The 24,054-nt window shown below is 41.2% G+C and overlaps 1 protein-coding gene across 1 annotated transcript in view; it reads left to right on the top strand.

The window, feature by feature from the left end:
- Positions 1 to 536: 536 nt before the first annotated feature.
- Positions 537 to 24,054, top strand: part of esama (endothelial cell adhesion molecule a) — a 147,313-nt gene continuing 123,795 nt past the window's right edge. Inside the window, exon 1 of the mRNA XM_043676833.1 lies at positions 537 to 847. Within this exon, the coding sequence (XP_043532768.1) occupies positions 787 to 847 (61 nt within the window). The 5' untranslated portion in view covers positions 537 to 786. The remainder of the gene's footprint in view (positions 848 to 24,054) is intronic.

Genomic DNA, 24,054 nt, shown 5'->3' with positions numbered 1-24,054 from the left:
ATTTTTCTCACAAAGTAAGTCGTCAGGGTATGGAATGCACTGCTTGGAAATGTAATGGAAGCAGGTTCAGCTAAGGTGTTCAAGTGGGCATTGGATGGTTATTTGGATAGAAATGGTGTTTAGGGATATAGGGGAAAGGCAGATGATTGGCAGTAGGTTATAGAACTGGTGCAGGCACAATGGGCCAAATGGCCTCCTTCTGCACCATAATAATCTTAAAGTAATTATTGTTAAACCTAACAATAATAAATAAATTTGAAACTCTTTTAATGTGCCTGAAGTTAAGGAATTTATTTATCGATTTAATGGTAACGTATAATGAGAACTATTACTGAATTTTTTTTTGCAAACACTTTTCTCAATGGGTACAAAACCCATTCTTTACTCAGAGGCACGTTTTTGGGGGCTGGGGGTGGAGTCATCCTTCAGGTAAAGTTTCATTGACAGACAGTAAGCCAATCAAACCACTCCAGACAAAACGCTGCTTGCGATTGGCCCCCAGTGCGTGCCGGGGCGAGGCTTCATGCCCGGACAGGTAGAGGCTTTGATTGACAGGCGGCTCCCGGGGACCGGAGAGTGCCTGCAAATACTTCAGGCCACCAGTGCGGGATATCACTGATGGTCTGCATCACAGTCTCTGCCGGCCAGCGGAGATTTAAACAGCCACATCAGTGCAGCAGGTCGGTGTCCTGAATTAACTGAGGTCGTGTGTTCGCAAGCTTCTAGTGCGAGAGATTACTTTCAAGGGAAACTAATCCGGAGCTGCCTGTCTCTTTGGATACCACCATGAACGCCGTGCAGTTGACACTCTGGACTTCAATACTGACAGCACTGGCTGTACTTAATGGTAAGAATGTTGTTTTAAAATCACAATGGAAGGTTGCTGTTTTACTTGTTCCATTTGTGCTAAACACGTTTAAGCATTTTTGTATCCACAATTAAAAGGCAAATGCTTTTTTTTTTACTTTCAGCATCTCAATTTACATGTACACTGAGCGTTTACGATTACAGCATAGATACCATGAACAGTAAAACATTATTGCGCCGATTGCTGCAGTCAAATTCCATCTCAAAATGACATTTGCGGATATTTAAGATAAACCGGTGGAGTCTCTAAGTTATTTAATTAACCAGAAATAAAAACCCAGTGCAGTGATCTTGAATTTTCGGTTTGCAGTTGTGATAGCAAACCTTCAGGGAATTTGCATGAGGCAGGTGGAATTCACAAAGAATCAGAGATGGTCCGTATTTTTCTGCCTGGCTCCGTTCACACTGTGAAACACTGTTTAACTCCTTTCAAACTGGAGGTGGAAGTCCCTGACTGCCCCAAAAAGTGAGACAGACTTCCAAAACGGTTTAATTTTACCACCCTCCACCCCTCCCCATGATGTAAGACGAGAATTTGTTTTAGAGGTGAGGTTGAACCAACGAGACTTTTCTTTTGAGTTGATTCTTTTATTTATTAGAAATTTGGCTGCAGCGATAAATTTAGCTAAGATATATTAACCAAAGGAACAGAATTTGAGGTACTCAACACAAAACACTAGGAAATTCCAGTCTTTACACGATACATCGATTCCATGTAATGTATCTGATTATGAAATGGGCTTCACTATTCAAAGAAAAACCCTCTTATCTTCAGAACAACTCCCCATCCATTGTTAATCTTATTTATACATTGCAATCTGATGCTTTGAGTTCAGCTCTCAAGCAGTTCTGACTGTACTGTCCCAGTTATTTGACTTGCATCGTTGGAAAACAATGAATGAGCTTTCACTATTCTAGATACAGAAAACCTCCTGTTTCTAAGCAGTAGAAATTGGCAGTTGACCTATTATATCAGTTTGCTAAAACGTTTTAAAAGGTTTATTCTGTTGAAATAAATTATAGATGTTAGAAAACTAAAAACATGCACAAGTGCATAATGTAGATCTGTAACTCAAAGCAGTGCTGAAGGAGGGTTGAATGGTATAAGGTGCAGTTTTCTGGACAATAGGTCACACAGAGGTTCTTTCAGTAGATGAAAAGGTTTCATAGTACTATTTAATGAAGAACAGTGGAACTATTTCAGGAGAAGAAAACTCTGGAATACCTCATTATTTATCTCATTGTTGTTAGTGGGAACTTGCTGTGTAGAAACTGGCTGCACATTTCCTATATCATGACCGTGATTATGCTTTAGAATTACCTGAGATTTTTAGGATGTTCTGAGGTCATGGAAGATGTGCCTTATAATGTTATCCCCAAGCTGTTCAATAAGAGAAATGAATAGCTGCGTCAAGACCTTTTGAATTTCTATTGTCTTAATTGAGTTTTGAAAATAACCTCCTTTTATTTCTTGATTTATTATTGTCATACGTACCAAGATACAGTGAAAATTATTGTTTTGTGTGTTATCCAGACAAACCACAACTTACATAAGTACATTGAAGTAATAGAAAGAATGCAGAAAATAGTGTTACAGCTACAGAGAAGATGCAGAGAAATATCAACTCCAATACATGTGAAGTCCATTCATAAGTCTGTTAACAATTAATGGTGGGGTCCTGTGGAGGGCTGCCAAGCAAAGAGGTCTAAGGGTACAGGTGCATAGTTCCTTTACAGTGAAGTTGCAGGTAGACAGGGTGGTGAAGAAGGCATTTACATGCTTGGCTTTATTAATCACTGCATTCAGTATATGTGTTGGGATGTTATGCTGCAGCTGTACAGGACATTAGTGAGGCCACTTTTAGAATACTGCGTTCTCTTCTGGTCTTCCTGCTATTGGAAAGATGTTGTTAATTTTGCAGGGTTTGAGCTATAGGGAGAGGTAGGATAGGCTGGGGCTTTTTCCCTGGAGTGTCAGAGGTTGAGAGATGACCTTACAGAGGTTTATAAAATCATGAGGGGCATGGATAGGGTGAATAACTGAGGTCTTTTTCCCAGGGTAGGGGAGTCTAAAACTAGAGGGCATAGGTTTAAAGTGAGAGGAACAGGTCTTTTTCCCAGGGTAGGGGAGTCTAAAACTAGAGGGCATAGGTTTAAAGTGAGAGGGGAAAGATTTAGAAGGGACCTGAAAGGCAATGTTTTCATGCAGAGCATGGTGTGTGTATGGAACAGGCTGCCAGATGAGGTTGTGGAGGAAGGTACGATTACAACATTTAAAAGGCATCTGGATGGGTAAATGAATGGGAAGCGTTAAGAGAGATATGGACAAAATGCAGGCAAATGGGACTAGATCAGTTTTGAATATCTGGTTGGCGTGGATGAGTTGGACTGAAAGGTCTGTGTCCGTGCTGTACAACTCCATGACTACAGAACAGTGGGGAAGATGTTGTTCTTAAATCTTCTGCCTGATGGAAGAGGGTGGAAGAGAGTATAACAGGCGGAAGGGGTCTTTGATGATGTTGACTGCTTTCCCAAGGCAGTAGGAAGAGTAGATGGAGTAAATAGAAGGAATGCTGGTTTTGAGTGTAGTTGATTTAGATTTGAATGTAATTGACTGACTGTATAGAGTCCAACATTAAACTTTATCTGATATACTTTTGTTGATAATTTGGTGAGTTTTGCAGCAAGGTTTACCCAAGGGTGATGTGGATCTTCAGTAATGTTGGATTTTACACAATGTACTTCCTGTGGGAAGTAGCTAACAGCACAGATTTGGCTGTGTGCAACTTATAGTTAAGCTTTCTTTGCATTCTCTGGTATTGGTGCAAAGGAGTCATTGAATGCAGCCCTTAACAATAAAAACCTGCATTTGTAGAACATTTTTAACATAACAAATAGTCATACTCATTGAATCAATTAAGTTTTCCTTCCAGGTAAAAAGAATATTTCTCCCATGTTTCATACTTAAAAACACCGAGAGCTTACTTCTACACATTTGAAAGAAAGATTCTCTAGCTGCAGTCGTTATAAATCTTCCCTGTGAAACTGTAACTCACTTACTAAGTCCTGGTGTTTTTCTATCCTTAATGTTTCAAGACCTTTTTCTGCTAGGCTCTCTCGTTGAACTATGCCAAGCAGTAGGAAGGTGAGATACTTTTAAAGGGCACCCTCATGATGTCATCACCATGTTATGACATTTAACCTAATGGTCGCAATCGTACAAAGTTCCTTTGCAGCATGTCACCCTGAAGATAACATGTTATATAGCTGCTGAATTGCTAAGCTTGAGCTCAGTTGTGCAGGTGCCTGTGATTGGAGTGTATGTATGTACTGGGTGCTATAATAAAAGTTAATTTAAATCTTCAGTACTACTAAGACCCATGTCTCAGGAGCTAATGTAAGTATCACATACGATCATCAACCATCACATTATAGTAGTAAATTCCACTAACAACCTGTAATAGAATCCTTACAGAAGGTTAAACATTTCTGGACCAAATATATCATAATATATCTTATCTTTCAGGGTCAGATCGCTAACTCAGTTAACCAGTGGGCAGACTTACCTGCTTTCTACTTAAAGTTCAATATAAGGCAAGCTAGAAGCTCTCCAATTGTTATATAAAAATAAAGAAAATGAAGTTGCAGCCTCTTCCTGATATAAAAGTGAAGTTACAGTAGTTAAAATACTATTTAGAGGATAAAAGTGAAATCAGCAGCAAAACAGCTTTCTACTGTTGGATTCCAAAAGCCAAGCCAGACCTGAGAACAACACCCTGGTGATCAACAAGATGGTACGATACCATAATGCTAGCAGTTGGAAAGTGACCTAAATATACACACAGGTATCAACAAATAGCCACCAAACCAAAAAGCAAACTGGAAGATGACCAAGCCTATCATATTGTCAGCTTAACACATCATATAAGTGATGCAATGATCAGAAGCTTTTACAACAAACAACATCATTTCTCTCCAAAAGGTAGGTTAATACTCCCTGAAGGCTAAAATGGATGTAGGATTAAATGCTAATATATTACTACTACTCATCTAATGACAGACAGACGTACTCCAATCCATACAGTGGCACATTCACAGTGCAGTACCAATGTGAAAATTCAGTTTGGATTTCCAACATCTTCCAACTGGTAAATGCCAGTGTTCCAACAAAGGCAGGGCTACCACAATGTACATGTCTCAACATCATAACCATTCAGGAGATTCAAACTCCAGCCACTGTGGCTCAAAGACATAGGAAAATGAAATAGGTACAACACAGCGGAGCAGGTAGAGAACTAATGCAACTACACACAGGACAGAGAGTGAGAGTCAAAAATCCAGTCACAAATATCTGGGTACCAGCCAAAAGTTTCAAAGATAACAAATCAGCTCAGGTTGTATGAAGTCATTAATGATCATGGTGCCACAGTTCAAAGAAACAGAAGAATGACTATGTGTCATAAGTAAGTAAATTCTAATCACAAGTATGAACTATGAGCTATCAACACACAACTTGGTTAATTACAAATCTAAGCTCCTTTTAAACCATTAAACGCTCGCAGACAGACAAAAATAAAACATTGCTTTCATGGTGGAGGGTACAAAATACTGCAAACTAATAGAATTATTTCTCAGTGTTTGCTGAGATAATTCTTTTGACTTGCCAGGACTTTCCATTCTTCAGTCTCTTTTCTCCAGGTTCCTTCGCTTCATTACATGAGGCAATTGGTACACTAACTGCAAAGTCTCTTAGTTACTGGTTAAAGGCAATAACTTACAGCAACTGACTGGAGAAAAAAAATTGGTCTCTTCAGGAATCAGGTATTTTTACTGCAGAGACGGAGACATACAACCTGTCTTTCAATGGCCCGAAGGCTCTTCACTGCAACATCCACACCTATTCTACTACTTAAAAACCAATCAAGGTCACTGTTTGACTGATGACCTTTGGTGTCCATGAATAATCACACTGCATTAACCCATCAGCTACTTTTTACTGACCAAATCTGTCTGCATAAAATCTTGGTACCAGGCCATCTGCAAACAGCTTCCGTCACTTCTTGAACAAAACAGCAGTGTAAGCACAATACACAATCAGTTTCAGTAGCTTGTTTTTAAAAGTGCATCAATTCCTATCACAGTCAATGGTTTTAAAACATTAATTGTTATTCATTGCATGATTCATGCAAGAAAACGAGGACTGCAGATGCTGGAGGTCAGAGTTGAAAAGATGGTGCAGGAAAAGCACAGGGGGTCAGGCAGCATCTGAGGAGCAGGAGATTCAACATTTTGGGCATAAGCTGTTTACCAGGAATTGATTCATGGTCATCATTAGGCTCTTAGTTCCAGATTTTTATTAAATTTAAATTTCATCTTCTGCCATGGTGGGATTTGAACCGACGCCTCTGTATTAACATTCCAGTGAGAACAAAAATAGGCCATCGTCTCCCCGAAGAGGCAGAGATGGAAAATTGTACTTTTATTTTACTCTCCTTATCATAGAAGCAGGTCCCATTGTGCTTGTTCCAACTCTCTGGGAGGGTGTCCAATTATTACAAACCTTTCCTTTCCTAACTACCTAGCAATTTATTTTTATCTTCAAATACTTATCTGATTCAATTTTGAAAATTACTATTGGATCCGATTCCAGTGCCTTGGACAACGGTGCATTTTAAGACATAATAACTTGCTTTTTTTTAAATCCTTATCTTTTCTAGTTCTTTTGCTAATCAACTTAAATTTATACTTTGTGTTTGACAACCCTTCTGACATTGGAAACAGCTGCTATTTACTCTGACTTTGAACACCTTTATCAAATCTTCTATTCACCTTGTCTATCTTGAGAGAACAACACCAGCTTCTCCAGACTCTCCACAGAACTGATTTCTCACACCCTCAGGAGCATTATGTCTCTTCTGCACCTTCCCAAAGGCCTAATTCTTCCTATGTGACATCCTGAACTGAACACAATACTCTAACTGCATGAGATCTAACTATTGTTTTACAAAGTTCTCACATAATTTCCTTGTTTTTAAATACTATTTCTCTACAAAGAAGCTAAGGATTCCAGGCATTTTAACCCCCTTCTCAATGTATACTGCCACCTTCAAAGTCTTGTGCGTATATAATCCCGGATCTTTCTGTTTCCGCACCATCTTTAAAATTGTGGCGTTCAGTTTATGGTACTCTCCTACATTTTTTCTACTGAAATGTATCTCTTTATATTTCAAAATCAAATTTCATCTGGCGTTTGTCCACCTATTTTGCCAGTCTCTTTATACCCTCATGAAACTGTACTTATAACCTTACTATACTTGACTCTGTTTACTTCATTGCTGAGGTCTGTGTGATCTACAGAATGTGAAGTTGTGTGATGATTACCCAAGACCAGGCTATTAGTAAATATCAAAAAGGAGAATAGTCCCAATTCCAGCACCTGGTAAGAACGATCCAATACTGGCCACCATTCTGAAAATCAGTTCATCATCAAAACACTCTCTGTCTCTGTTCACACTGCCAGTATTCTGTCAAATCCACAGACTTAATTTCCATCCAGTTAATTGTATTTCAAGCACTTGTTGAAAGTCCACATATACAGCATCAACCTTACAATCCTCATAAATCCTCTCTATTAATTTATAGAATGATAGAATCCCGACAGGGTGGAAGCAGGCCATTCGGCCCATTGAGTCCACACCAACCTTCTGAAGAGCATCCCATCCACCCTCACGACATCTTTGTAACTCTGCATTTCCTATAGCTAATCCACCTAGCCTATTGGACACTATGGGCAACTTAGCATAGCCAATCCACCTCACCTGCACATCATTGGACAGTGGGAGGAAACTGGAGCACCTGGAGGGAACCCATGCAGATAAGGGAAAAACATGCAAACGTCAGACAGTCAGCTATTGAGGCTGGAATCGAACCCAAGTCCCCAGCACTGTGAGGCAGCAGTGCTAATCACTGTGCCACCATTCAACCCCTTTGCAGAATTCAATCAAACTGGTCATTACTTTTGCCCATTAATTAAACCATGTTGACATTCTTTCCCAAAGATGTTACACTTTTCCAAATGGGATGTCTGGAGTTAGGGACAGCTCAGCTTGTGTACGTCTCCAGTGCATACTTGTGACAGATTATGGAAAGTTTCTGCTTGACATTGGTATGTTTGCTTTTTGTACGGACGTAAGCTGTGTTGCTGTTGAGAAACTTACCCACTGTTTTTCTCACGACCCCAGGGCAGGGGGCAGCATTTAACTCAAGAGAAAGGAAGCGAAAAAATAATGTTACTGCACATTAAAGTGACATTAGGAGTGTCTGCCCCCATCCATTAACCCTCCAAGGACCAGTGTTTACATCACAAACCCAGTAAAGATTGTATGATTTTGCTGAGACTTATTGTTGCAAGATTCACTTCATTCGAAACTTATCTGTTGAAGTACTTGCCAAAAGTGTATGTTGCTGAATGCTGCTGCCTGGGATGTGCTGGCCTATTCCTTACAATTCACTAATTTTTATCAAAATATTTTGAATTATTCAACATATCAAATTAAACAGAATTTTTTCATTTCTTTTATGCTATTAAAGTGATTATTTAATATGTACTTCAAACTCAGAGGAGTAGGCTACTTAAATAACTCCTATTTTCCCTTCTGTCTTGAAGACCTATCTAACAATGGAATGAATTTCAAAGGATGGGTAAACCTGATATTTTTGATAGTCATTCTTAACATAGGAGGTGTTGGCCTAGTTGTATTGTTGCTAGACTATTAGTCTCCAGAGACTCAGGCAACATTCAGGGGAGACAGGTTCAAACCTCCAGATTTTTGTTGAATTTGAATTAAGAGTCTATTGATGACCATGAAATTATTGTCAACTGTTAGGAAGTCAAGAGTGTGGTGCTGGAAAAGCACAGCAGGTCAGGCAGCATCTGAGGAGCAGGAAAATCGATGTTTCGGGCATTTCTGATGAAGGGCTTTTGCCCGAAATGTCGATTTTCCTGCTCCTTGGATACTGCCCGAACTGCTGTGCTTTTCCAGCACCACACTCTTGACTCTAATCCCCAGCATCTGCAGTCCTCACTTTCGACTGTTAGTGAACCTTATGGGTACTTCCTAACATCCTTTAGAGAAGGAAACTGCCATCTTTACCCAGTCTAGCCTACATGTGACTCCAACCACAACAGCACGGTTGACTCTCAACAGTCCTCTGGGCAATAAGACTAGATTCCCTACAGTGTGGAAACAGGCCCTTCGGCCCAACAAGTCCTCACTGATCCTCCAAAGAGTAATCTACCCAGACCCATTTCCCTCAGACTAATGCACATAACACTATGGGCAATTTAGCATGGCCAATCTACCTAACCCGCGCATCTTTGGACTATGGGAGGAAACCGGGGCACCCAGAGGAAACCCACACAGACACAGGGAGAATGTGCAAACTCCACAGACAGTTGCCTGAGGCGGGAATTGAACCTGGGTCTTTGGTACTATGAGGCTGCAGTGCTAACCACTTAGCCACCGTGCCGCCGTAGAAGTATCTTTTTACAAGCAATAAATGCTTGTCTAGCCAACGATGCCCTCACCTTGTGAACAAATAAACAAAAAATGAGCTTAGGTAATGAGAAATTTTCAGGTGAGTACATCCCTGAACGCAATGCATGTTTCTGCACAGGTTTGGGATGCAAATTCTAGATGATTCTCCTGCCTTTGCCCCTGCTCACCAGCTTCCCTGCCTCATTCAGTTTAGAGGCAGTAAAACCAAGAGTAATGCTCCCCTAATTCGATATGAACATGAGCCTTTCCTTGCATACAATAAATCTGTCAACATAATTCCTATTTCAGTTTGGGAAAGGTGCCGGAGCAGTGCTCTGAAGAGATGCAATAGGCTTTTGCATTGCAACAGAAACAGACTCCAGTCAGCCAAAATAGATGTGAATACACACCCTGAACAGCAGCACAAAGCTTCTGATCCCAGTACACTAGCAAAGTCATTACACAAGCTAGAAGGACATTTAATTCACTTTTCATGCCAACATAGCATAGTGGCTCATGACATTTTCTGACATATATGTTCCCTACTCGCATCCAGAAATCAAAGGTATACACCTCACACAACTGAGGCCTTTTATGCTATGCAAATTTGACTGTGTGTGCGTGCGTGTGTGCGTGTGTGTGTGTGTGTGTTGCATGTATGGGTTTTCAATTAACTTTTCACTTTATGACATGAGCCTAAGATAAGTAAGCCTTGCTGTGCTCATCTTGACAATCAAGCATGGCGATTAGACCTGAGACAACAAATAGGTCATTTTTCTTTTATGTTGGTAACTGATTGTCTCCATTGCTGAGCTCTCTGTTATTTGAGGCCTTTGAACTGGCACATTATTAGAATTGTGGCATAGGACAACCATTTCCATCATACATTGTGAAGACCTGTAAAATATAGTCCATAAAATGGGATAATAACTTCCTTTAAATATCAGCTTAACAACTAGCAGCCTAATGCAAACTGAATCCTAAAATGTCTGTGTCAGCAAATGCCCAGTTTTGGACAGCAGTCTTTGGTATCTCTTTCTGCGAAACCTCCAGTTCAATTAAGATACAACAGTTCTTTGTTATAAAACTACCTGAAAGAAAGACTTGCATTTACATAGCACCTTTCATGATCACAGGATTTCTTGAAGCTAATGAAGTAGAAAAAGAGACCTGCAAGACTTATAAGTAAACATTGGGTTCAGAGATGCAAACATTAAAAAAAATACTGCAGATGCTGTAGAGTAAAGGGAATTATACCTTTATCCTGGATACTTATGTGTGGAAGCAACTATGGCAGAGTGATGTTAGGTCACGTGCAACAGATTAAATCCAGACGAGATGTCCTCTCTTACTAACCTCTGTATACACAGAAGTTATGTTCGATAAAGCCAGTTGCTGTTCACTTGCAAGACTTTAGATCCTATCTTGACATAGATGCTGTAAATTTGTAAGCAAACTGAAAATGCTGTAAATAATCAGCTGGTCAAGGGGAGAAATAGTCACTGTTTCAAGTCAATGACCTGTCCTCAGAACCGAGGAAAGATAGAAATACAATTGCCTGGAACAAGTAAAAGTCAACTTAGGAGAAAGAAAGGAAAGGGATATGATAGGGTAGAGGACAAAGAGGGATTAACTGTCAGAAAGTTTCATGACAGAAAAGCCAAAGGGAATGATAGTGGACAAAGTAAGGAAACCAAAGCCATCTAATTGAACTGTGGACACTGCATAGCAGCCATGTGAATACAAAGTGAAAGAATAAACAATGTGATCTGAAGAAACTCAAACAGCAAGACAAAAAAAAAGATGCAGGTTGTGGTTAAAATTGATAAACTGACTGTTGCTTCCCAAAGTCTAGGAAGTGCCTGTTTGAAAGATGCATGTATTGAGATTCATTGCAGCAATGTGGCAGTCCAAAGATAGAAAGGTCAGAATAAGAGCAAGATAGAGAATTGAAATGACACATGACACAAAGTTTGGAATTGTGCCTGTGAACCGAATATAGTTGCTTTCTGCAAAGCGGCCATCCAGTTTTTGTTTGCTGTTCTCAGTGTGGAGGCGGCTGCATCATTAATATTGAATAGAATACACTAGACTGAAAACAATAGAAGGAAATTGCTACTTCACTTGGAAAGCATGTTTGGGTCCCAGAATAATTAGAAGAGAGACCAAAGGGTATGTATTCCATTCCCTGCACTTGTATGGATATGTGCCTGAGAAAAAGGATGACTATGGAATACACTGTAGGGAAAGTGAGGTCTGCAGATGCTGGAGATCAGAGCTGGAAATGTGTTGCTGGAAAAGCGCAGCAGGTCAGGCAGCATCCAGGGAATAGGAGAATCGACGTTTCGGGCATAAGCCCTTCTTAAGATTCTCCTGTTCCCTGGATGCTGCCTGACCTGCTGCGCTTTTCCAGCAACACATTTCCAGCATGGAATACACTGTAGCCACACAGATGGAACATCCCTTTGTAATGTCAGAAGTAAGGGCAGGGGAAAATATGTTTGCAGTTGGCATCATGCTAGAGGTGACAGAAATGGCAAAGGACAATCTTTTGAACATGGAGATTGAGAGGGTGGTAGGCAATGATGAGGGGAAACTTTCTGGGAGGGAGGAGGAGGGGTAAAAGAGGAACACCTGAAATGGATCAGACACAGTGGGGGGGCCCTATTAACCTAAGTGGGAATCTTAGGTTGACGGACAAAAAAGAAGGCACATCAGAAATGCCAGAATGGAAGTTTGCATTAATTGAACAGAGGAGAAAATGAGAACTACAGATGCTGGAAATCAGAGTCGAAATGTGTGGTGCTGGAAAAGCACAGCAGATCAGGCAGCATCGAGAGGCAGGAGAGCCGATGTTTCGATCATGAGCTCTTCATCAAGAATTCCTGATGAAGAGCTTATACTTGAAACATCGACTCTCCTACTCATTGGATGCTGTCTGACCAGCTGTGCTTTTCCAGCACCACACTTTTTGACCCATCATTTGAACAGATGCAACAGAAAAGGTGAAACTGGATGAATGGAGTCAAGTTTTTACAGGTAGTGGGATGTAAGAATCAGAAATGAAAATAGCCAAAGAGAAAACTTTTTGGGAAAGATATATACGATCGATGTATACTTGGTCATGGACAGAAGTACGAAGGCATGGTGGCATGCCAGCAACAGTTCCATGCTTTAGGTGCAACCTGATGCTAGGTTGAGCAAAGTGCACCAAACCAACAAAGTTGACAACAATTGCAGTTTGCAGCACCTACCCAAAAGCTGTACAGAGATCCTTGCTATCTGTAAAGCATGAGGCATCAATGAGGTTCAAAGTCAACCAAACAAAAGACAAATTTCAGAAGATGACCAATTTTTCCATATTGTTAACCTGACATACCATGTGGATGGTATAAGGCAATCAGAAGCTTTTAGAAACATCAAGATCATATCCTGAAAAGGCAGGGCTGTACACACCAAAGACTTGTTCCTCAGCAAGTGGCACTCTGGTACATCCTACAAGTGACTGTTTCACAACATACAAGAATAATCAATTCTGTACATTGGCAGAATCACACTGCAGTGCTAATAGGCAAGTTCAGGTTGGCTTCCTAAAATCTTCTACCAGGTAGATACCAACAGTCCAGCAATAGCAGGACTATCAGTGTACACAGATCTCAGTATAGCCACAGTTCATAAGATTGAAATCGCAACCAAGGTGACAGAACAAATGTGATGCAATCAAATCAGCCAATAATTTGCAAGGATGTGCCTTTGAAGTGAGACATAAGACTGATATCAGGATAATTTTGTCTGACATACCGAGCTGATTATCTAACCCACACTAGGCCCAAGATATTCCTCTTGATCTACACACTGCTGCTCTTGATTGTGAAGTTGAAGATATCCTCAAGGTTCATTGGATACACTTTGGCCAGTGCCAGTGTGAACAGTTGCAGTTGGCAACTGCTGAAGGTGAGCAACTTCAAGAGTCATAAAAGATCGTCAGCCAGAGATGGCTTGACAGTATTAAAGGTGTGTTTGAGAAGATTCACTCATTTTGGTTATACAGAGACAAACTGGGTATATCATAAGAAGCCATTTTCAAGGTCAAACGAATCCTAATACCAAAAGCATATACCACATATCATGTCCTTGTTTTATCCAAGAACATGTGGATGTTGAACACACACAAGACATTTCGCATGTAAATCTATATACTGCTAAGAGATGTATCAGGATAATCAATGACTCGTGAATGCATGTGAGATGCACCAAACACATCAACCTCAGCAGCAGAGGGAGCCTTTATATCCGTACGATACTCCATCCATTCCTTGGACTAAAGTAATAACAGGCCTATTCACAATGCATGAGGAAGATAACATCCTTGTGTCAATTAATTCTCTGAAATTTCTTGACATAGCAACACAATGAGCATGCCAACTGCAATTTTAAATTTTTTCAGAATTCCAGAATGGTTAGTACCAGACATCAAACTAAGTGGGAAGTGGCCAATATTATATTATTACACCAGTGATCACACTCAAACAGTCTAGTAGAGCATATGGCATGTACCACCAAATCAACGATTATTAAGTGTCGAGCAACAATGCAAGATTTTTGCTTTGCTGAATTTTCATGCAACAGCAATAGCAAGGGATTACCACATCAGGTAAAATATTCTGCTGGAGGGAAAACTCACTCCAGTTTGTTTACCCTTTCCTCATGGTTTAATCCTCGGCATCCAGGTATCATCCTAGTAAACCTGCACTGCACTCCTTCCAAGACCAGTTACTCTGAGGTATGGTATGGTGAATTGCTCACAGTACTCTAGCTGTGATGATTAGCTTGCAGGTATCCCTGTGCATTGATCATATGGGTTTGCTGTTCTCTTTGTTCTCTGTGATGGAATATCTTGGAAGGAATGCTGACGCAACATCCCACCAGTAGACGTAAGCATGTTGGAATTATGCCTCCACTCATTTCTTTTCCAGTAGACTGCAGTCTGAATGTGAGCCAACCTTTTGGAAGATGGTAAGGTTCTGATTTCGAACAATGAAACAGACTCCTGTACTTCACCTTAACAGTTAACAAAACTTCACTATTGTTGGTGAAGGTCAAGCACAGTTGCCTTTGATGGCCATGACATGAAAGATGTTAACCAACAATATGGTCTTTTCAAGTTAATGGGATCATGGTGACTGTTTCAACTGTGAAACCTTTAACTCATTTACTCTTTACAATGTCAGGAAGTTTAGATCTTTTCTTAGGAACTATTCCAGACAATTGGAACCTGACTAATGCAAGGGGTGGGGCGGATGTAGAGAAGTTTAAATTCAGGCACCTGTGCTGCAAATATTCATTCAGAAATGACAATTAGTGACATATTTAGAACAATGACCGTATCCTGAGGAAACTGAACAATAAGCATTGAATTAGTTATACACTATGTGTCCTGTTTAGACTTGCAGCAGGAATAGTCCACAGCCCCAACTACACTTCACAATTTGGCGTTGGAGTCAAACATATTCTATTTCTACATATGCTGCTTTTGGCCTAGTATGTTCTATTTTAATTTTGAGAGTTTAAAAAAAGACCCCATCTTCGTGTTGTTGCCTCAGAACATCACAGTCTCTCTACGTCAATACCTCAAGACTTGTGATAGATATTGAGCAGGAGAATCAACGTTTCGGGCATGAGCCCTTCTTCAGGAATGCCCTGAATGTCGATTCTCCTGCTCTTTGGATGCTGCCTGACCTGCTGCGCTTTTCCAGCAACACATTTTCAGCTCTGATCTCCAGCATCTGCAGTCCTCACTTTCTCCTTGTGATAGATATTACAAACTTTCTACTTCATATCTATCAAGGAGAGGAAACATTCTCTATGATGTTGGTTAAGGGAGGAAAATTAAATACCGCCTCCATATCAATGTGAAGCTATCTTGTATTTCTCTATCTTTAAGAGACAATACACCATATGTCTAATCACAGAGAAACTTCTGCATTCCTCTGAATGATAGGATGGAGTCTTCAACATTTATTGCACCATTTAACTGGGCAGACAGAACTTGGTTTAATCATAGTTACTATATTTAGTTCAGTTACAATTGTCACTGCACTCAGAGTTAATTGGTTGGTGAAGTTTGACATTGCGTATTGATAACCTGATAAGCCAACAAATAAGTACATACAATTCCATTCTAACTTGCAGTTGCATTTCTAACCAATTAATTCTCAAGTATTTTTAAGAGCAGAAGTTTTAGCATTATGTTATGTTATATAATCACATAATAACAAAATGTTACACATCCTTACTAAAATGAGGCCACCAGAACTGAACACAATATTCCAAGTGTGGTCTAACCAGGATTCTATACGGCTGCAGCATAATCTCACAGTTTTTAAATTCAATCCCCGTACTAATGAAAGCCAACACACCATATACCTTCTTAACAACCCTATCAACTTGGGTGGCAACGTTGAGGGATCTATGGATATGGACCCCAAGATCCCTCTGTTCCTCCACATTGCCAAGAATCCTGGTTTTAACCCTGTATTCTGCATTCAAATTTGCCCTTCCAAAATGAATCACTTCCCACTTTTCCAGGTTGAAATCCATCTGCCACTTATCAGCTCAGTTCTGCATCATGTCAGTGTCCTGTTGCAACCTACAACAGGCCTCCACACTGTCCACAACTCCACCATCCTTCATGTCATTGGCAAAAGTACTAACCCACCCTTCCACTTCCTCATCCAAGTCATTTATAAAAATCACATAAATCAGAGGTCCCAGAACAGATCCCTGCAGAACACCACTGGTCACTGAGCTCCAGGCTGAATACTTTCCATCTACTACCATCCTCTGTCTTCTATGGGCCAGCCAATTCTTTTACCTCAATTCTGTATCTAGACAGCCAGATTGCCCTGTATCCCATGCCTCCTTAAATTCTGAATGAGCCTACCATGGGGAACCTTATCAAATGACTTGCTAAAATCGATGTACACTACATCCACTGCTGTACCTTCATCAATGTGTTTTGTCTCATCCTCAAAGAATGCAATAAGGCTTGTGAGGCATAACCTGCCCCTCACAAAGCCATGCTGACTATCTCTAATCAAACATGGTTTTCCAAGTAATCATATCTTTCCAATAGTTCTCTCCAATAATTTGCCCACCGCCGATGTAAGACTGACTGGTCTGTAATTCCCAGGATTATCCTGATTCCCTTTCTTGAACAAAGGAATAACATTTGCCACTCTCCAATCATCTGACACTACTCCAGTGGACAGTGAGAATGGAAAGATCATTGTCAAAAGGTACAGCAATCTCCTCCCGCGCTTCCTGTAGTAACTTTGGGTATATCTCGTCTGGCCCAGAGGATTTATCTGTCCTTATTTTTTCAAAATTTTCAGCACATCTTCCTTCGATCTGTTCGAGTATATCAGCTTGTTTCATGTTGTCCTCATAAACAACAAGGTCCCTCTCAGTAGTGAATACTGAAGCAAAGTATTCATTAAGGATCTCCCCTACCTCCTCTGACACCAGGCACAAATTCACTCCACAATCTCTGAGCAGCCCTACCCTCACTCTGGCCATCATCTTGTTCCTCACATAAATGTAGAAATCCTTAGGGTTTTCCTTAATCCTACCAGCTATAGCTTTGTCATGTGCCCTGCTAGCTCTCCTAAGTCTATTCTACAGTTCCTTCCTGACTACCTTGTAACCCTCTAGAGCCCTGTCTGATCCTTACCTCCTCAACCTTAAGTAAGCTTCCTTCTTCCCCTTGACTAATGTTCTACCTCCCTTGTCACCCGAGGTTCCTCCACCCTCCCATGCCTTTCTTGCCCACAGTAGGACAAACCTATTCAGCACTATCAGCAAGTGCTCCCTAAACAACCTCCATACTTATGTTGTGCATTTCCCTGAGAATATCTGTACCCAATATAGCTGCCCCAGTTCCTGTCTTATAGCATTTTAATTACCCTTCCCCCAAATAAATACTTTCCCATATGGTCTTCTCCTATCCTTCTCCATGACTATGGTAAAAGTCAAGGAGTTGTGATCACTATCACCGAAATGCTGCCCACTGAGAGATCTGACACCTGGCCTGGTTCATTGCCAAGCACCAAATCCAATATGGCCTCCCTTCTAGTCAGCCTATCTACATATTGAGTCAGGAATCCTTCCTGGACACACCTAACAAAAACTGCTCCATCCAAACTATTTGAATTAAGGAGGATCCAATCAATATTAGGAAAGGTCAAGTTACCCATGACAACAACCCTGCACCTTTCCAAAATCTTCCTTCCAATCTGTTCCTTTGTGTTGCTGTTGCTACTGGGGGGGGAGGGGGCATCTGTAGAAGACTCCCAATAAAGTGACTGTTGCATCCCTGTTTCTGACTTCCACCCATACTGACTCTGTAGATAAACCCACCCAGCTAACCTCCCTTTTCACAGCTGTGATACTATCCCTGATTAACAATGCCACTCCACGACCTCTTTTACTTCACCCCCCCTCCTCCCCCCCCATTCCTTTTGAAAAATCTTAACTCTGGAATATCCAACAACTATTCCTGCCCCTGTGATATCCAAGTCTCTGCAATGGCCACAACCTCATTGTTCCAAGTACTGATCCATGCTCTAAGTTATCACCCTTATTCCTGATACTTGTTGCATTAAAATAGACACACTTCAACCCATCACACTGCTAATTTGTCTGTCCCTCCTCACAGACTCACTGCACACTGTATCTGGCTGTTCACTAGCTACTCCATCCGGGGATCCATAGCTCGGTTCCCACTCCTTGCCGAACTAGTTTAAACCATCCAAAGAGCTCTAACAAACTTCCCGCCCAGGATATTTGTGCCCCTCCAGTTCAGGTCAACCCGTTCTTTTTGTACAGGTCCCACCTTCCCCAGAAGGTATCCCAATGATCCACATATCTAAAGCCGTCCCTCGTACACCGGTCCTGCAGACACATATTCATCTGCACTCGCTCTCTGTTCCTAGACTCAGTAGCCCGTGGCACCAGTAGCAATCCTGAGATTATTATTCTGCTCATCCTGCTCTTTATCTTCCAACCTAACTCTCTCATAATCACTTTTCAGGTCCTCATCCCTTTTCCTAGCTATGTCATTGGGTACCGATGTGTACCACGACTCTGGCTGCTCCCCATCCCCCTTAAGAATCTTGTAGGCTCGATCCAAGACATCGCTGACCCTGGTGCCCAGGAGGCAATGAACTATCCAGGAGTCATGTTTGCAACCAATCTCCTATTACTATCACTCTCCTATTCTCCCCCTTCCCTTCTGAGCCACAGAGCCAGGCTCAGTGCCAGAAACCTAGCCGTTGAGGCTTTTCCCTGGTAGGTCATCTTCCCCAACAGTATCCAAAATCGCATACTTATTGTTGAGGAGGACTGCCACAGGGGTTCCTGCACTGCTGGCCTATTCCCTGACTCTCTCCTGACGGTCACCCAGCTACCTTTGTCCTGTAACTTAAGTGTGATGGTCTCCATGTAGCTCCTCTCTATCACCCCCTCAGCCTCCCGAATGATCCGAAGCTCATCCAGCTCCAGCTCCCGTTCCCTAACACGGTGTGTGAGGAGCTGGAGTTGGGTGCACTTCTCTCAGCTGAAGTCAGCAGGGACACTAGTGGTGACCCTTACCTTCCACATCCTGCAAGAGGAGCATGCAGCTGCCCTAGCCTCCATCTCTTCTGCTCTCAATTTCCAAGGAAGATTGAATAAATATAAAAAAACTTAGCTTCCCAACCCTCCACACAATGTAATATTGAAATAAATATTTATAGATATAATTTCATCAATTATAGAATTTGCACTGTAAAAATGACAATCAATGACTATCTCCAATGAGAGAAAGAGAGAGAGAATCCAACGCCTCCCCTTGACAGACAACTATATTACCATTGCTCAGTTTACATTGATATTGTCAACACCCTGGAGGTTACGATTGACCAGAAACTTAACTGGACCAGCCACATAAATACCATAACTACAGGAGCAGATTGGAAACAATGCCATGTAACTGACTTCCCAATGATTTCCACTATCTTCAATTCACAAATCAGGAATGTGATGTAATACTGCCCCACTAGCCTGGATGAGTGCAACTGCACTCTGGAAGCTTGAAACTAGTTAGGACAAAGCAGTCCATTTGTTTGACATTTTACTAACTACTGAAAATATTACTGCCCTCTCCAGCCTTGACACAGGTGTAACAATATGTGCAATCTGCAAGTTTCAGTGCAGAAGCTCACTAAGGCTTCTTCAAAAGATGTCTGTAATCTTTATCACTTTAAAAGACAAGGTCAGCAAATGTATGGGAACACCACCACCTGCTAGTTTCCTTTAGTCACAATATATTTTGGAAATATATTGCTGTTCCTCCATTGTCACTGGGTCTGCACCCTGAAACACAGTCCACAACAGCACTGTTGGAGTACTCGGTGAACTATAGAGGTTTAGAAAGGCAGCTAGCTCACTATCATCTTCTCCAAGGCCAGTAAAGATAGGAACTAAATAGTGATCCTGTTAATGATGCTGACATTACATTTTAAAGTGATGAAAACAGGCAATGGCTGGTGAGGTTATCTCTGGAATGTTGATCCAGAGACCCAGAATATGTTCCGGAGACTCCGGTTTGAATCCGACCATGGCAGGAATGGTGGAATTTGAATTCCATAAATATCTGGAATTGAGAGTCTAATAAAGGCCATTAACCCATTGTCAATTGTTGGGAAAAAAACCCTCATCTGATTCACTAATGTCCTTCGGGGAAATAGATAATAGACAATAGGTGCAGGAGTAGGCCATTGTGCCCTTCGGGCCTGCACCACCATTCAATATGATCATGGCTGATCATCCTTAATCAGTATCCTGTTCCTGCCTTATCTGCATAACCCTTTATTCCACTATCCTTGAGAGCTCTATCCAACTCTTTCTTAAATGAATCCAGAGACTGGGCCTCCACTGCCCTCTGGGGGAGAGCATTCCCCACAGCCACCAGTCTCTGGGTGAAGAAGTTTCTCCTCATCTCTGTCCTAAATGGTCTACCCCGTATTTTTAAGCTGCGTCCTCCTTTCCTGGACTGGCCTTCATGTGACTACAGCAGTGTAGTTGACTCTTAACTGCCCTCTGGGCAATTTTGAATGGGTAATAAATGCTGGACTAGTGAGACAATGCTCTCATTTCATGAATGAATAAAAAACAGTGTAGATATGGGCAGATTATTTGCATTTTCATATGAATTTGTCACTGATGCTAAAGGTTCATAGATTACAAATATCTCCACTCATAGGGCATTTTTTCCTGTAAGTGATAAAACCAGTTGGGTGACGGCTGAAGTAAAATATGTATGTTTTGGTATAATTGAATGTATGTGAATATTTTATGAAATATTTCAGAAGCGTCACTTTATCACTCCTTTATTCCAACTCACTTGATGTTAAAGCCTTTTTGGTTGCTTGTGGCACCAAATTATCTGGTGCTGAGGCACAAAGACTAGACAGGCCAGGAGGAGAAAGTGAGGACTGCAGATGCTGGAGATCAGAGCTGAAAATGTGTTGCTGGAAAAGCGCAGCAGGTCAGGCAGCATCCAAGGAACAGGTGAATCGACGTTTCAGACATAAGCCCTTCTTCAGGAATGAGACAGGCCAGGAGTCCACTCACGAGTTGTGGTTAAAAGAGTTTGTGTGAGCTGGTGAGCAGTTGGCCTCATTGTTTCTAACAATGGAGAAAGAGAATGCTTCCAATCTTCATTCAGTGATTCCCACAACAAAATACATTTGTGGATTTTGGATGAAAGCTGATTTAGGCTTTAGACCAAGGTGAAATCTAGGCCCACAAGCCAAATAGGTAATGAAGAGCTCCACATATCTATGGGGTTGGATCTAAGCATGCTTCTGGGAAGCAGGGGGAGAGAAAGTTAATATTATTTTCAATCTAACAGGAAAGAATGAAATGAAACAAGTGTTAGTGTGTGATCAGGAAGAGCAATATATGTGACACTGTCACATGACATGGAATTTAATGTTTATACTATGGTTTAACACAGTTATAAATCAAACTTGTAAAGATGAGAAGTGTTGAATTCTATTTTGAGAAGTTGCTGTTTATAGGACTTGCTGGGAACTTAATGCTGAGTGTATGGTTCTGTGGGATGGAGCTCCACACTGACTGGGTTTAGGAGAGGGATTAGATTACACAGTGTGGAAACAAGCCCTACGGCCCAACAAATCCACACCGACCCACCAAAGCGCACCCACCCAGACCCATTCACCTACGTTTACCCCACACCTAACGCTACGGGTAATTTAGCATGGCCAATTCACCTAACCTGTACATTTTTGGACTGTGGGAGGAAACCGGAGCGCCCGGAGGAAACCCACGCAGACACGGGGAGAATGTGCAGACTCCACACAGACAGTCGCCTGAGGCGGGAATTCAACGGTCACTGTGCCACCGTGCCGTCCATAAATGATGTCACATGCTGTCATTGTCAGAGGCAGGCAGGGTGCTGAGATTGGGATGATGCTGGAGATGACTTGTGCAATGCTGGGTTTTTTTTAGCTATGAGAAAGGTTTTGTATTTTTTGACAGGTTTGTAATTTCTCTCTATTCCAGATAAATTACTATTTCACTATTAGTAATTCTGAAGACAGAATAGAGATTAGGCATGGGCATTGGAAATATGTTGTCTGTATTATGTGGAATGAATTCAACACATTTAATCAACATATCTTTTTTGGTAAATAAAAAGGAATAACAATCCAGAGATTAAAGAACTCTCGACAACTACTTGTTCAAGCAAGGGTCAAAATACCCAAAGGTCAAAAACAAATTGGAAAAGAATGGACCAGTACTTCAAAATTTGAGTTCTGGTTTGAGGCCACATATATTGTAGACATGGCCCATTCCTTTAATTTGGAAGTAATGTAGGGTCTTATACATGTGTCACAATCTTGGAATCTCCTTCACTAAGTGAGAGTCACTTGAATATAAAATGTATCCTTGGACTTTCATTCTATTTCTAAAAAAGAGACCTCAGTGCACAATTGGCTTTCTTTGCTATTTGCTTCTTTACAAGAAGATGAATGACATGGGCAATTAAGACTCAATGGGATTGTCCATCATATCTTATTTCCTGAGATCTGATTGGTCTTCATCATGTTCCATTTCAATGAAGGAGTTGTAGAGTGGATATTGGGCAGGTGTTGTGTATTGGATGTTGAATTGTTCCAGGGAAAGGGCTTCCGAAGAAAAAAACACCATGAGCAACATGTCCTCTCAAGTTTGGATCAGGTGCAATGGATGAAGAGTATTGAAAGTTTTTCAGTGGTAAATACTCATGGTATCACAAAGCCAAACAGGAGTAGAGAAAAGGAGTCAGGAAGACCTGAAAGATTGTATTATGGCCTCATTCATCTTGCAGCTTTTCATATTCAGTTGAGACTAGTGTTTGTATTAAATATACATAATTTGTTTTGGGTGGGAGTGTGTCTTCGAACAAGATAAAAGCCAAGAGAGTGACTAAAATCGTAAAGAAAATGCCACTTAATGTTGGAGTGGAAACTTTTATATTTTTTGGGGACAGAGGTGTTTGCTGACAAGACCCAAAGAGAGATTTGTCTGTGATCCTTTGCTGTCACCATTGTTTTCAATGAAAACCTGGAATTTGAAAATGCATTAACCCCATTCCAAGCACCAGAAATCTGTTATTTTATAGATATTTTAATCAACCAGGTTAGATGTATTGTGGCACAGTAGCAAGCACTGCTGCCTTGCAGCACCAGGGACCTGGGTTCAATTCCAGCCTTGGGTGACTGTGTGGGTTTCCTCCCACAGTCCAAAGATGTGTGGGTCAGGTGAATTGCCCATAATGATGGGTGTGGGTGGGTAGGTTTTTGTTTGGAGGGTTGGTGTGGACTTGCTGGGCCAAAGGGCCTGTTTCCGCACCTTAGGGAATCTAATCTCTGGAATAGGTGAGACTTGAACCCAGACCTCCGAGTTTAGAGGTAGGCAGTCTAATTTTGGGCAATAAGTTAGACTTTACCCAATCTGATGGCACTGTACAGTCTTTGTTGGGGATGGAACAGGGTCTCATGCAGAGTAGACCTATATCCAAAGGTTTTCTCATTATTTTTGTAGTGATGTTCATCTCACCAATAAATTACATCTCGTTAAGACAAGAGCCTCATCTTTGTTAAGACTCACTTGTGGCTGTTCCCCTCCCATTGCAAACTAAATAGGCCCTTAGACAGCATCTGTTACCAACAGATAACACAGATGAGAACATCTGATGAGAGTTGTGCACTCCATTAACTGCATTTTAGGGCTATAATGCTGAAATTTGATGATTAAACATGAACTTTTCTGTTCAAAATTAATTTAGTAGGTTAAGAACATTCAGCAACACTCAATTCTTCGAACCAAGGAAATTTCATTCAAGCCACTTTACAGGACATCTAGTAAGTAAGTTGTGAAGATGTTGCAGATAAGTTCAGGCACTACTCAGAGCACCCACTGTCAATCCCACATCCCTTCTGGGCATCCACTTACTTTGAATGCATGTGGCTCCTGGGGATTCAACCCACTACCTTCAGGGGAGAAGATGAAGAACAAGCGAGTCATAGAGATGTACAGCATA

The sequence above is a fragment of the Chiloscyllium plagiosum genome, chromosome 35 (genome assembly GCF_004010195.1).
Source record: "Chiloscyllium plagiosum isolate BGI_BamShark_2017 chromosome 35, ASM401019v2, whole genome shotgun sequence".
NCBI classification, from domain to species: domain Eukaryota; kingdom Metazoa; phylum Chordata; class Chondrichthyes; order Orectolobiformes; family Hemiscylliidae; genus Chiloscyllium; species Chiloscyllium plagiosum.
This window is presented reverse-complemented; position numbering and strand designations above follow the sequence as displayed.